The 12,977-nt window shown below is 43.5% G+C and overlaps 1 protein-coding gene across 1 annotated transcript in view; it reads right to left on the bottom strand.

The window, feature by feature from the left end:
* LOC108791789 (collagen alpha-1(XII) chain-like) overlaps nucleotides 1–12,977 on the bottom strand; it is a 72,606-nt gene that overhangs the window by 15,381 nt on the left and 44,248 nt on the right. The window contains exons 2-3 of the mRNA XM_018562362.1: nucleotides 7,465–8,031; nucleotides 771–1,049 (exon numbers count right to left, since the gene is read on the bottom strand). Of these exons, the coding sequence (XP_018417864.1) occupies nucleotides 771–1,049; nucleotides 7,465–8,031 (846 nt within the window). The remainder of the gene's footprint in view (nucleotides 1–770; nucleotides 1,050–7,464; nucleotides 8,032–12,977) is intronic.

Below are 12,977 nucleotides of genomic sequence, written 5' to 3' on the forward strand. Positions count from 1 at the left end.
CTGCTTGAACTGAACACTGCCTAAAATGTTTGTAAGGTCACAACATTGAAGTACAAGCACATTGTGGAGCTACATTGGATCCTATGCCCATGATTTCCTGCATGGGTAAGCCCTTTGTCATGTCAAGCCTGTTGACTTACTTGCCCAAGTCGAAGGTAAGCCATACCCCTTCCTTGGACTAAGTCCCACCCCATGACATTAAACCATTAAGTTCCAGAGTCTTTCCTGCCCATTGAAGTTCTGGGCAGATTTTTCTTCTTTGTACCTGTCTAATTCCATCAATCCAATGGCAAACCATCAGATAATTGTCCTGCTGTGACCATCCATTGGGTTTTCTTTGCAAGATACAAATACAGGCAGCAGATTGCAAGTCCTCTCTTCCTGGTGGCAACCTTATAGTTTAGATAATACTGGGCTAGTGTACATTGGCTAGTGTACATTGGTATATGAGTTCTGTTAAGGTCAGTTTGAGCCTTGCTTTTATTCCTCCAAGTGTAAATGCAAGGCGAATATATTCAGAGAGATCTCAGATGCTCATGTACACAAGCCCTTAGGCACACACCAATGTATCTATTGGTATAATTCTCATTTTTGGGAACACCTAAAAGATACCCATGCAAACATGTAGAGAACATACAAACTCCATGCAGATAGTGTCCTTGGTGGGAACTGTTATAACATATTGCATATAACATATTGCATATAAATGTGTCTGTCATAACATATTGCATTATTTACTACTACCCCCGTTTGCTTTTTTGTATACTTGCCATGAAGAGTGGAGACTTGGATGGACTGAGTCCTGACATAATCCACATTTGATTCGGGGTAAAGCGTCACCTGATAGGTTGTGTTTGGAATTAGACCATTTAACACCAAGCTTGTCTGATCTCCAGGCAATTTCTGCTGCATCTTCTGCCCCGGATAGGCTACTGGGGCATATTCTAATACATAATGCTCTGTGTTTCTGGAAAGGAGTCTTGGCCATATCAGCCGAAAACCTGTAGTTGTTATATCCATTGCATGTAGTCTCTTTGCTTGAATCAGTTCTGAAATTAAAGCAAAAGATATAAAGAAGATGTACACACTTTTTTTGTCTTCAAATTATTTGAATTCTCATCTCTCCTAATGTCTGGAGGATTTATAAAAATAATCTGTAAAACATCTGAGCTGCATTACCATAAACTGAACACAAGATGGCAGCATTGATTTTATTCTGAATTCACTAGTAGGCTCCAGTTTATTGTAGATGGCTAAGGGGCTCAACTAGATATTTATTCCAAACTGAATCTTTCAGAATCACTCTTCTTCAAACACCCAAGCTTCATAATACACTGCAAAGGAAAATCACATTACCATAGTGTATTCTCATAAGCCTAAATCTTATTATGTGTTATATCCCCCCCCCCACCTGTGTACAGTCTTATGCATATTGTGACTACGTGACTACTTTTTATTCTGAATTTAAAGTAAACCTGTGATCAGTAAAATACAGGAGCTGCCATTTCTGCCCATTGCTTGTTTTTCCTGAACCTGGAACAAGTATGCAAATCACAATTCAGAAAAGTCCTCATATGTCTCCATGTTGTGGGTCAATGACTCCAATTGTTGAAGCAAGCGGACCAGCATGATAGGCAAGCAACCAGAAGGGGAGGTCATACATGACAGGCTCTACATGTTTCTTGTGATAGGTTCCCTTTAAGGAATTCAGCTCCTAGCTTCTTATATAACTTTGTTATTACAACAATTGGGTCTCCTTGACATAATTCCAGGCTCTGTTTCTGTCCACTTAAAAAAAAAATTGGGTGATCCTGCCCGCCATTATGTGATCCAGCTCCTCCAGTAACCTTCTCCATGATATAAAATAAATAACAAGCCCAGCAGGGAGAGCAGGGAGCAGAAGAGTGGATTGCCTTGCTGTGCCTGTGTGTTTATGGAGACACACAAAGCTTACTAGCACACACAAGGGTGACACCATAGGACCCTGCAAGGGAAAGGAGTCACCCTAAACGGTGGCGTCACAAGGGGGGTGCGGCCCGCACCCGGGTAACACCATTGGAGGTGTGACACCAAAATGACTGACAAGTCACTGAAAAGTCGGGCACTCGGTCATGGACCGGGAGACCGACAGCTGCAGGAGAGAGGAGGCATACCTTATCCTGCCAGGTGAAGGTCCCCTCCTCTTGCTTAGGTATCACTAAGATGGCTGCGCATGCACAATGACATAATTGCTCATGGCGGAGTGCCACACGCTACCCGCACCAGGTGACACCCGTCCTCGGGACGCCCCTGACCCTAAAACAGGATATCAGGACCAGTGTTCAGGGGACCAGCTGATTCTGCAGGAGCGGTTTGCAAGATTAACCCAATCAGGGCCATTCACAAGTGTGAAAGGGGGTTAAATAATTCCCAGGGTACCCCTGTAGTCCTATAGATCTGAGTAGCTGGGACATAAACACTCTAAATGCTGTTTATCAATATAATGAGAATCTGTCAGATGTGAGGGGAGATCAGAGATTTGTAGAGCGGACTGTGAAATGGTATTTACAGTTTAAAGAGAGCCTGTGATGATAGAAATACGGGATCTGCCATTGCTGACTTGTTTTTAAAGGAAACCTGACGTGAGAAGTATGGGGCCCGCCTTGACGTGGTGGAGTGACTTTACATATATTTACACATGTATGGAACGCAGTCCCGTGCTTTTATTCTAATGTTAGAAAACGTCTGTAGTTGGGTTCTCTCTGATGTCTAGCAGGATGAAAGACTGGGGGATTTTTGGAGGTTTCATTTCCCATGTCTTGCCGACGTTTCTGTATTTTTCTGCACATTAGGGATATTCAGCTGCCCTGCCATCTCCATCCTCCTTCTTAAAATGCTAGTTGCCTGGCTTTCCTTATTTTAGTATTTGCAACAAGTCCGAACACCTAATCCTTATGCTAATTCTAAGCACGTTAGAAAGTACTGAAGCTATTGGATTTCCATGGCAACCAAGAAATTAGTATTTTCTGAAAGGAAACGTTAACAAGAATGACGTTTTATAGACTATAACCCAGCTTGAACCCCTATGGCAGCTTGGAGTCTGTCAACTTTACACTGGAAGTGGTTCGGGCGGCTTTCAGTTTAATGTGCCCCACCTCAACTGGACACCCTTCACCATGTTTCCAGGGGGGCACTAACTCTCCTGCAGGCTAGGGACCGGCATGGCAGGTGTTAGCTGAAAGAGGGGAGAGAGATTCCCTGCTGAATGAACATGGAAGCGATGATGATTTTGGCACTTCCGCTTTCGGAGTTGTCATTCCCCAGCCAGAGAGGGCAGGGAAGATGCTGATCAAGTACGATATGTGCTTGATCAGCTTCATTGGACTGCAAAAGTGAAGATAGGGGTCTAATGTACCGCTAATGTCTCCTTAAAGAGAACCTCTCACCACTAAAGTGCTATTGCGTAGGCTTTTGAGCCCCCTATATGATAGCAATAAAGCAGAACTCCATTGAAAATTAAACTTAACCCATGCAGTGGGGCTACCCCTGCACAACAAGGGTTAAGTGCTCATTTTGGTCTTGGGAGGAAAACAACAGATATACTCACCCGTTCCTCGGAGCCGGGCACAGCATTGGACTACCCCATGGCGTCTTCACGTCCTATACACTTTGTAAAGAATGTGATGAGTGAGGGACATTAGACCGCTGCATAGGAAGGGGAGAGAGGCTCCAGGGATCAGTCTAAGAGCAAGCCGACTCCGAGGCTAGTATACTACCAGGCTAGTATAACTTTGTTATTTTCCTTCCTAGACCAAAACGAGCATTTAACCCTTTCAGTGCGGGGTAGCACCACTGCAAGGGTTAAGAAAACAATTCTCCGCAGTTCTTTAAGTTAAAAAAAATGAATGTGTTAAAAAATAAAGTTAAATATAATGTAAAAACACCCCAACATTTTTTTTTACAGTCCCCTGCCCCCGTATACACGCATATACTATCAAAAACATGCATTAAATACACCTGCGTGTGAAAACAATAATTGTTTCACACATGTTCAGTATTTCCACGCACGAATGTGAGCAATTATTGTAGGGCCATTGTTCATGGTTAACTCCAAACTGATGAGCTGTAAAAGCTTTTAAAGCGTCACCTATGGACAATTCCGGGTACCATATGTTTTTGTCATTTCATGGGCGCACGCAATTCTGAAGCTTGACGTTTGGTATCTATTTACTCGGCACAACCTCATCTTTTATATTTTAAAAAACTGGGTAATTTGCTGTGTTTCTGTGCAACACAATTAAGTGAACTTTTTTCCTGATAATTTGGGTTTGATAAACAGTTGCACTAATATCATACGACATGAAAAACTGCAACTGCCACCATTTTATTCTACAGGGTCTCCGATTTCAGGAAATATATCATTCTCAGGGATTTAAAGGGTAATTCACTTTCCCAAGTCATTTGCAAAAATGGAATTACCTACTCAAATCTGGACACCCCCCCACTATACTTTCGGCGATTGCTCCTTCCCCTCCGCGGGTACCGGTGTACTATCCGTACCCTGTACTGTTATCCAGCACAGCCCTACACTATGGATTTTGTGAGCACTCATTGATCAGCATGGTCACCTGATTCAAAAATCGATAGCGCAGGGCTGGGCTGGACAGCAGTACTGGGTACGGCTCAACACCCGTACCAGTGGAGGGGAAGGACCATTCGCCAAAAAGGTAAATATAGCGGAGGAAAACGGACCAGGTTTGAGCGGGTAATTACTAATAATTAACAAATTACTTGGGAAAGTGAATTTACCCCTTAGGGCTAGTTCACACCAGCCACAGTGCGTTGCGGCCCGATTCTGGCCGGAGCGTTCTGGGTCGCATTGCGGCTGGCTCACTTTGTTGTGTGGTGGGAGGGGGCGTGTCGGTGCATTGAAGGCAATGACACAGCAGCCACCATCTCCAGCTGCAATGGGATCGACCACACGGGATGCCTGTGTTCTGGTCTGCTCAGAAAAAATAGTGCTTGCACAATTTTTTCTGACCGGACTGCAGGCGTTCCCGTGTGGTCGATCGCATTGCAGCTGGGGGGCGTGGCTGCGGTGGCATTCCCTTCAATGCACCGACACGCCCCCTCCCACCACACAACAAAGTGAGCCGGCCTGTGTTCTGGTCTGGCCAGAAAAAATAGTGCTTGCAGCATTTTTTCTGACCGGACTGCAGGCGTTCCCGTGTGGTCAAATGCATTGCAGCTGGAGGGCGTGGTTGCGGTGCCATTCACTTTAATGCACCAACGCGCCCCCCTCCTGCCCCACAACAAAGTGAGCCGGGCGCAATGCGATCCAGTGGGTTCCGGACAGAAGCGGGCCGGAATGCACTGTGGCTGGTGTAAACCAGCCCTTAAGAAACCTTCAGACCTAAAAGGTGCATTTTAATGTGACAACAAAAACAGTAATGTGACAACAGTTACATTAATTTGTATCTGCCTGGGGATCAGCTTTAATTAAAAGGCAAACAAATTAAAGCCCAACTCCAGCTAACAGTTTTTACAGCAGATTTAAGGTTAGGTGCCCCTAACCCTAAGGTCATATGAATAAAACTGCCTGTATAAATTCACCTGGACAGGTTGGCCTATTTTAAAGAAAATGGAAAAAATACTGTCAGGATCAACAGGTAAAAAATAATAACACGGGGGACTCTAATAAACAAAAATGCTGTGTTGATGCTACTAACAGTTTGTGTCATAAATGTCATGAATTATTTTGGACATTTGTTGATGATTTGAGCTATAGTATGTCATTGTAATAGTGACTTTGCTTAGTTGATCACAAGCCGGTGACGTGATTGTGTGGATTTTCTCTCCACGCTGGGAGACATCGCCTCTGAACCTCTTATAGTGCGTGTAAATAGCTCGTACTTGCTTTGTCATAGATCTGCAAACAGCAGCCAGTGCTATAAAATTTGAGCTATATCCAGTAACCAAAGGTGTGTCACCGTCTTACTCAGGTCTAAAGATAAATATTTCACTACGTCACAGCCTGCTGGTCAGCACAAAATATAAATAGCCTGGTGGGAAAAATAAAAATAAACATCTTACAAATAACTAAATACGTTCAGTAAACACGGCTTGTGCATGGGATCGCTCTATCGGCCAAATGCTTTTGATCTGCCAATGCAATGACCCAAGACGACCAATCAGAATTCAATTTTCCAGGGCAGGGAGCGATGGATTTTTATTGGTTCCTTTGAGCTGTTGGTCTTTGCTCTTTATTGCACGATACAACACAAGGGTAGACAGCCTTGGCATTCCAGCCGTTGTGAAATTACAAGTCTCATGACGCATTGCAAGACCCTGACAGTGCACAGGAATGACCCCCAGAGATTTGTAGGATTTGAAGTTTCAGCACAGCTGGAGTGCCAAGGTTGCCTACCCCTGATATGACATGCACCACAGGTAGCCACTGCTGAGATAACAAGAGTTTCCAAAGGCTGCCCGTGCTCATTATTGCTTGCAAAGGTGCCCATATACACACTGTATAGCTTGGTTATTACAAGGAATGGGCAGATCAGATGGTGTTAAGATGGAAGTAAAGAGCTAGATTATTTGAAAGACAATTTTTCAGGCGTGCAACTACGACCACAACAGCCCACACAGCATGCATGAGGGCTACCAGCATAAAAGGCCTATCCCAGTTGACTATTCTTTGATTATGGCCCATAAGTACTGGGAAGGTGCTACCTGCCATTTATGTATGCAGCATCTGAAGCATGAACAAACCTTGGCAGCTTCAGTTAATACGGTAGGTTTCATATTCCTGTCTTCCCACATTCCCTTTAAATAGTCAGTTGCATGTCCTCTAACCACCTAAAGGGTGGTTACAGTAATGCCTATAACAATCCACTTTACTGTTCTCCTAAGAAACCTGTAAACATTTAAGTGGGTTCTAATGGACTGCAGTGGCTTATTGTACTTTGCAAATTGCTTTTAACTTAAGGAGCGAGACCAGCCCAAAAATATTAAAGTAACCCTTTGGCCAGACTGTGGGCATTCGTCTATTTACATTTTCTTAAAATCCTGTAAGTGAGCTTTAACACGAGTCATCAATGACCACTGTATTTGCACTGCAGGCACTGTGGAGCACTTCATCCTCAAAGTTTACACCAGAAGTACTGGTGTGGACAAGTTTTTCAAGTAATTCCCTCAGCTCCCCCTGCCTCCCCTCCTAGAGCTCCTGCTCTGGGTTTACATGGGAGTTAAGAGGGCTGAAAGCTGCTCACTCACTGCGGGGATGGGGCGAGCTGAGCTGCTGAATCGTGATTGGGGGGACCAAGTTAACTTGAAGGAATTCCGTGCTTTACAGTACCTGACTTTGCCATCTTCCCATTTAGATGCAATATAGTGCAATTATGCCATTAGAATTGAAGAATACATACAGCACCTTGCATTTTATAAATCTGAAACTGATCATTGTGAGTTCTATCCACTTACCAATAATAGAGTCCCGTAGCTCCTTTGTAATGATACCAAGGTCATCACTATCTACAAACTTAAGGTATTTCTCATCTGGTTGACTGGCTGCTGCAGACAGTTCTTTGAAATTTCCTCGACCCGTTGTGCAAACAATAAATACTGTAACTCCCAAGTTCTTGAGAAGCTGCATGGACTGAGAGATGTCATCCGTGGACAATCCGTCAGTCATCCACACTAAGACTTTGGGAACATCAGTCCTGGAGCCAAACTTCTCCGCATACAGCTGCTCTTTCACATAATCCAGAGCTTTGCCCGTGTTGGTGTCGCCCATCTGTTGTCGTATGTTCTGGATGGCCTTTTGGACATCCTGGCTGGATGTGTAACGGTTAAGTGGGAATTCCAAAGTGGGATCTGTGCTGATCTGCACAACGCTAGCTTGCACATCCTGTGGTCCAAACTTGAAGGGCTGCAAGAGGTCCCCAATAAACGTTTTGACATTGGCAAACTCATCGTAGGTGACACTCCCTGAGCTGTCCAGTAAGAAAAGAAGGTCGCCTTCTGAATCTGGAACAAAGCTGGTTTGGTCTGCAGAAAAAAATGAAAACGTGTGAGTTTTTTTTTTTTTTTAGTATAATAACAATACTTTGCAAACTAGGATTCCAGCTGAAATTACAGCAATTGACACGATCACTGAGAAGAGACTCTTCTAAAGAATCTATATCCTCCATATTTGAGAAACTCAATATCAACCCATACAGCTCCAAAATAGAAGTGCTGCTCCTGTCCCTCTCATCCAAGTTCTCTATAGTTCTCTAACTAGCTTAGAGAATGAGACCAAAGTCATGGGTGCAACATGTGGGAGGAGCTGGGAACTCAATATCTCCTCATCAGTATCCCAAGGAATATAAGAAGAAGGTGGATGATTCTAATCTACCATCAAACATCCCAAACTGAAATACCCATTTGGAGTGGATTGAATGCTACATACAATATATGAGAGGTCCCACTAACTGGTTACCATAGGTATTGAAAAGGGATGCACCTATACCAAGTACCGTGCTCGGTACAAGTACAGATACTTTTCCAGCTCCAAGACTAGAATAGAGAAAAATTCAAGATAGGAGGCAGCTGTCATTTGTAAGGAGCACACGGAGCTCCTGGGATTTGTACATCTCTGTTTTAATGTATGATTCTGTTTTTATAAATATATATAAGTGATGCACCGATACCATTTTTGCAACTACAAGTACTGATACTTGCCCAAGTCCTCACAGATACAAGTACTGATACATTTTTGTTTAGTGTCATGTGACAGTTTTTCTAAAACAATACAGACTAATCATTTCAGGACAGTGGTGGGGCGCCAGAGCTACGTCCCAGCTGCAACCGCTGCAACCCGGGCAGTTCTCATGAAAATGCAGAGTATCGGCACTGGTATCTGAAAAGTATCGGTGCATCCCTAGTATTGAACCTCAGCATGGCTTGGCTATTATTAAACACTCCCTCTTCATTTTTTAAATATATTTGTTCATTAAGGATTGCATATGTACAAGATTGTATAAAACACAAAAGGGTTTCTTTATCAATATTTTCTCCCAGGATCCAACTTTCATACAAAATTCACCCATTTTTCTACCTGAATCTTATGTACAAGTGGGTTAATTGTAGGTGTAAGCTGTGTGAATATTGGTCGAACACCTTGATAAATAGCCCCCAAAGTGTCTCCCTTGCCCATTAACAACAGATACTAACAGGGTTATTCACAAAAGGGTGAAGAGTTTGGAGAAGGCAGGAGAAGTGATCAATCTAGGACAACATAGCTGATTTGGAAACATTCTCCAATTCAGCTCACTTTCCAGTTCAGCTATGTTGTCCTAGATTGTTCACTTCTCCGGCCTTCTCCAAACTCTTCACTCTGTTGTGAATAACCCTGTTAAATGTTATAATCTGCTCAAGAAATTTGGGGTTAGTATGGGCCATGCTTCATTTCCCTCAAGCCCTAAGTGCAGTACATGAAACATAAACAGGAACATCTGTATTTCAGAAATGCCATTTTACATACGTCAAGTGTCAAATAGCCACGTGGGCTGCTCTGACAGACTACATTACCCGTGTAAATCTCTTTCCAGGTGTCTTACCTCATCCTGGAAGAATTCCTTAAAACATAAAATGACACGTTAATCTAAAATAACTGCCCTTTGACCCCTACAAATTGCATCTACCACAGCACACCTTGTGAGGAACTGGAGGATGAAGGACACACTTTACTCTGTAACCTGAGAGGAGACAGAGTACGTTACACCCATACAAAGTCTTCTTCTACTGAGAAAACCTCTTTGGGCTATATTAGTTGTCACCATAATGTTTATACTGTATGTCCCACCAGCACCACGTCCTTTTGACTCAGCGAACTCCACTAAGCACTATTAGCATATGGAATGACCCCACCCCATGCGTGTCACATTCGTTTGTGCACATGTTTTCCACGTTTGTTCCACGTTGCCACCAGAACAGGAATAGAGGGGTTGTCTCCCTATGGGGACACTAGTTCTGGTGACCCTGTTGACCACCAGAAGTTTTCCTTACTTTGAAGGGATTTCCTCTCACTTCCTGTTGGGACTATCAGACAGGAAGTGAAAAAAAGCTTTAGGAGCTATAACCTTCCCTTACTCTATCTAAAACTAAAAATATATATATATATATTAGGGGTGCGGAAATTAACGATTAATCCGTCGATTAATCGTTAATTTCTTTGATCGATCAAAATTATTTTGATCGATCAAAGTACTCACCTCTCCGCCGGCTTCCGTCGGAGATCCGGTGACGTCACGGACAAGGCTTCAATTCTACTTTAAAGAGACATTTTACTTGCGTAGGCAGGTGTCTGATGTTAGGGATACCTGACTGTGATACGTCCTGTTCTGTAATACAGAGGTGGCCCTTGAAATGCAGCAGAAGTAGCTGTGGGCCCTCAGATCAAACACGGGAACCAGACACAGGACGCGCACTAGATGACTTTTACTGAACTTCAAAAACTTGAAAGACTTCCAGCCGGAGCAGGTGGTAAACAGAAGGAACTTTGCATGCTGGCCTTGGCAGCACCAGATACTAGTATACTGCACTGCTGAGCTTTGCAGGGAAACAGTCCAACAATCCATACTACACAAAGCCTGATTGTCCAACATTTTTAAGAGAACCAGTTGCGCCTTGGCTTGTGTATCTGAGTATTATAACTGTGCAGGCTTACTTATTAAAGGGTATATACGATCAAAAAGTAAAAATAAATATGTATTTCTATATTGAATTCCCAACTCCTTTAATAGAGATATATTGGGGGGAATGTATCAATACTGGAGCAGACAGAATTTGGAGCAGTTGGCAACCAATCAGCATCTCTCTTCGGTTTGCTCAGGTAAGATTTGAAAATGAGACAGAGAGACAGAGAAGTTGATTGGTTGCAGTGCAAATCTGCTCCAGATTTTCTCTGCTACCGTTTTGATAAATCCTCCCCCCCCCCCCCCCCCCCCCCCTTTTCTTCTCTGTTTTTCTTTCTCTCGCAAGCACTGCGGGGCCAGGCAATCGACTCTCCGGAGGTCTTTGGATCAGAGCGGCAGGAGAGGAAAGCATTCAATCCTTTACAGGTACAGCTTTTACGGCTTTTTTTCTTTTCTCTTTTAAAGTGACATTTTGGTTAAAATCCCCCCCCCCCCCCCCCCCACCGTATTTCTGACCTTCTTAATATTGCCTGGCCACACGGTGAGGGGAATTTATCAATACTGGAGCAGTTGCCCATGACAACCAATTAACTTCTCTTTCCAGTTACTTAAGTTTTGAAAGATAGAAGCTGGTTGGTTGCCATGGGCTCCTGCTCCAGATTCTGTTGGATCCATTGCTTACGCTGAGCACTCCTCGTTCAGCCCCTGACTACAAAAGGAGCCGGGCCTACAGAAGCCAACCTTGGTGTATGATAAGAGGGGACAGGTCGGCATGATGTACATCTGCCTGTACATGCCAGCGCCAGCTTGGCTTGTGCCGTGGTGTAATAATATGTCCCTGATTTATAAAATCCAGTCACCTAAGTGTAGAAATACAACAGCAAGAAAAGACTCTGCCAAATGTGTGCCTACGAAGCCGACACACCCAGAAAAAATGACACATCCTGCCAGAGATTATAAAGAGCCTGGCCTGAAGAGACCTGTGGAAGTGTCTGCCTGACTGACACACTAGAGGTATGTGTTATTCCGGACTGACTCATTGTCTGCTAATTACCTGACTGAGATTACCGCGCCACAGCTAGGCCTGGTTACTTTAAATCCTAACAAGTGCGTCTGACAGGCCGACTCTGTCTGAGACACTCTCATTTACTTTAAAGCTAAAAGAATTGTTTGGTACAAATACATTTTTTAAAAGCCAGGCCAACGGCGGTGAAAATACACCTTATACGTGCGTATAGTAAAGACAGCCATTTTGACTGCTCTCTACGACCAATTAAAGTACCCCTGCTATGAAAACATTACAGCTGAGCCCCAGGAATGATCATTTATGGATTATCACATTGGGCCAGCTTTGCTCGGTGTAAGTAGCCATATCTGATATCCGGAGGTCCACCGGGAATGCTGAAAAGCACTTTATTGATAAGTGCTATATATAGTCAGTGCTGTTTTTTTTCTGGCGGCAGCTCCAGCAGCTTCCACTCTGCACGCTGCTCGCCATTCAGAGTATTTTTTTTTATTCTCTGATTGGAGGAAGTGGAGAGTAGGGGAGGATGACATTGCGATCGCCACCTCGTCAAATTGTACGACGCCTTGTATTCACTGCAATGCAAAAGGCGTCTCTGAATGGCGAGCAACTCCCTGTGCTCAGTGTGCAGAAAGGAACCTGCTGGAGCCATCACCGGCAGCCCTTCGGAGATCACATATAGATAATTACATCAAGTCAAGCTGGGCCAATGTAAATATCCATAAAATATAATTCCTGGAGTCCCGCTTTAGGTAGAGGTGGATGATTTAATACAAACAGCCATAGTAAAGTGGTATAACATGAACCAATGAAAAGATGTGCAGAAATCCAAGAATATGTGATTGCACAAAAAATAAAGATCCAAAATGAACAGCCAAATAGATGTACAAGAAAATAAAAACATGTCAGCAAATACGTGGATTGGCAAAGGAAAAGGAGACTGAGCCCCAACCCAAGTATCCTACCACAACAGTAGGGCTCGGGGGGCATGTCAGGGCAGACGATTGTGTTTACCAACATACAGGTGAAACTCGAATAATTAGAATATCGTGCAAAAGTAATTTCTGTAAGTGCTGCAAAAGGGGCCCAAACCAAGTACTGAGTACATATGCATGCTTGTACTTTTCAGAGGTCCGATATTGTTCTATGTACAATCCTTGTTTTATTGATTGCATGTAATAATCTACTTTTTTGAGGTTGTGGATTTGGGGTTCTTGGGGTTTCCATGAGCTGTAAGCCATAATCATCACAATTATGACAAATCACAGCTTGAATTATCTTGCTTTGCATGT

Source organism: Nanorana parkeri, unplaced genomic scaffold (genome assembly GCF_000935625.1).
Source record: "Nanorana parkeri isolate BGI_ZX_2015 unplaced genomic scaffold, ASM93562v1 scaffold573, whole genome shotgun sequence".
Lineage (NCBI taxonomy): Eukaryota > Metazoa > Chordata > Amphibia > Anura > Dicroglossidae > Nanorana > Nanorana parkeri.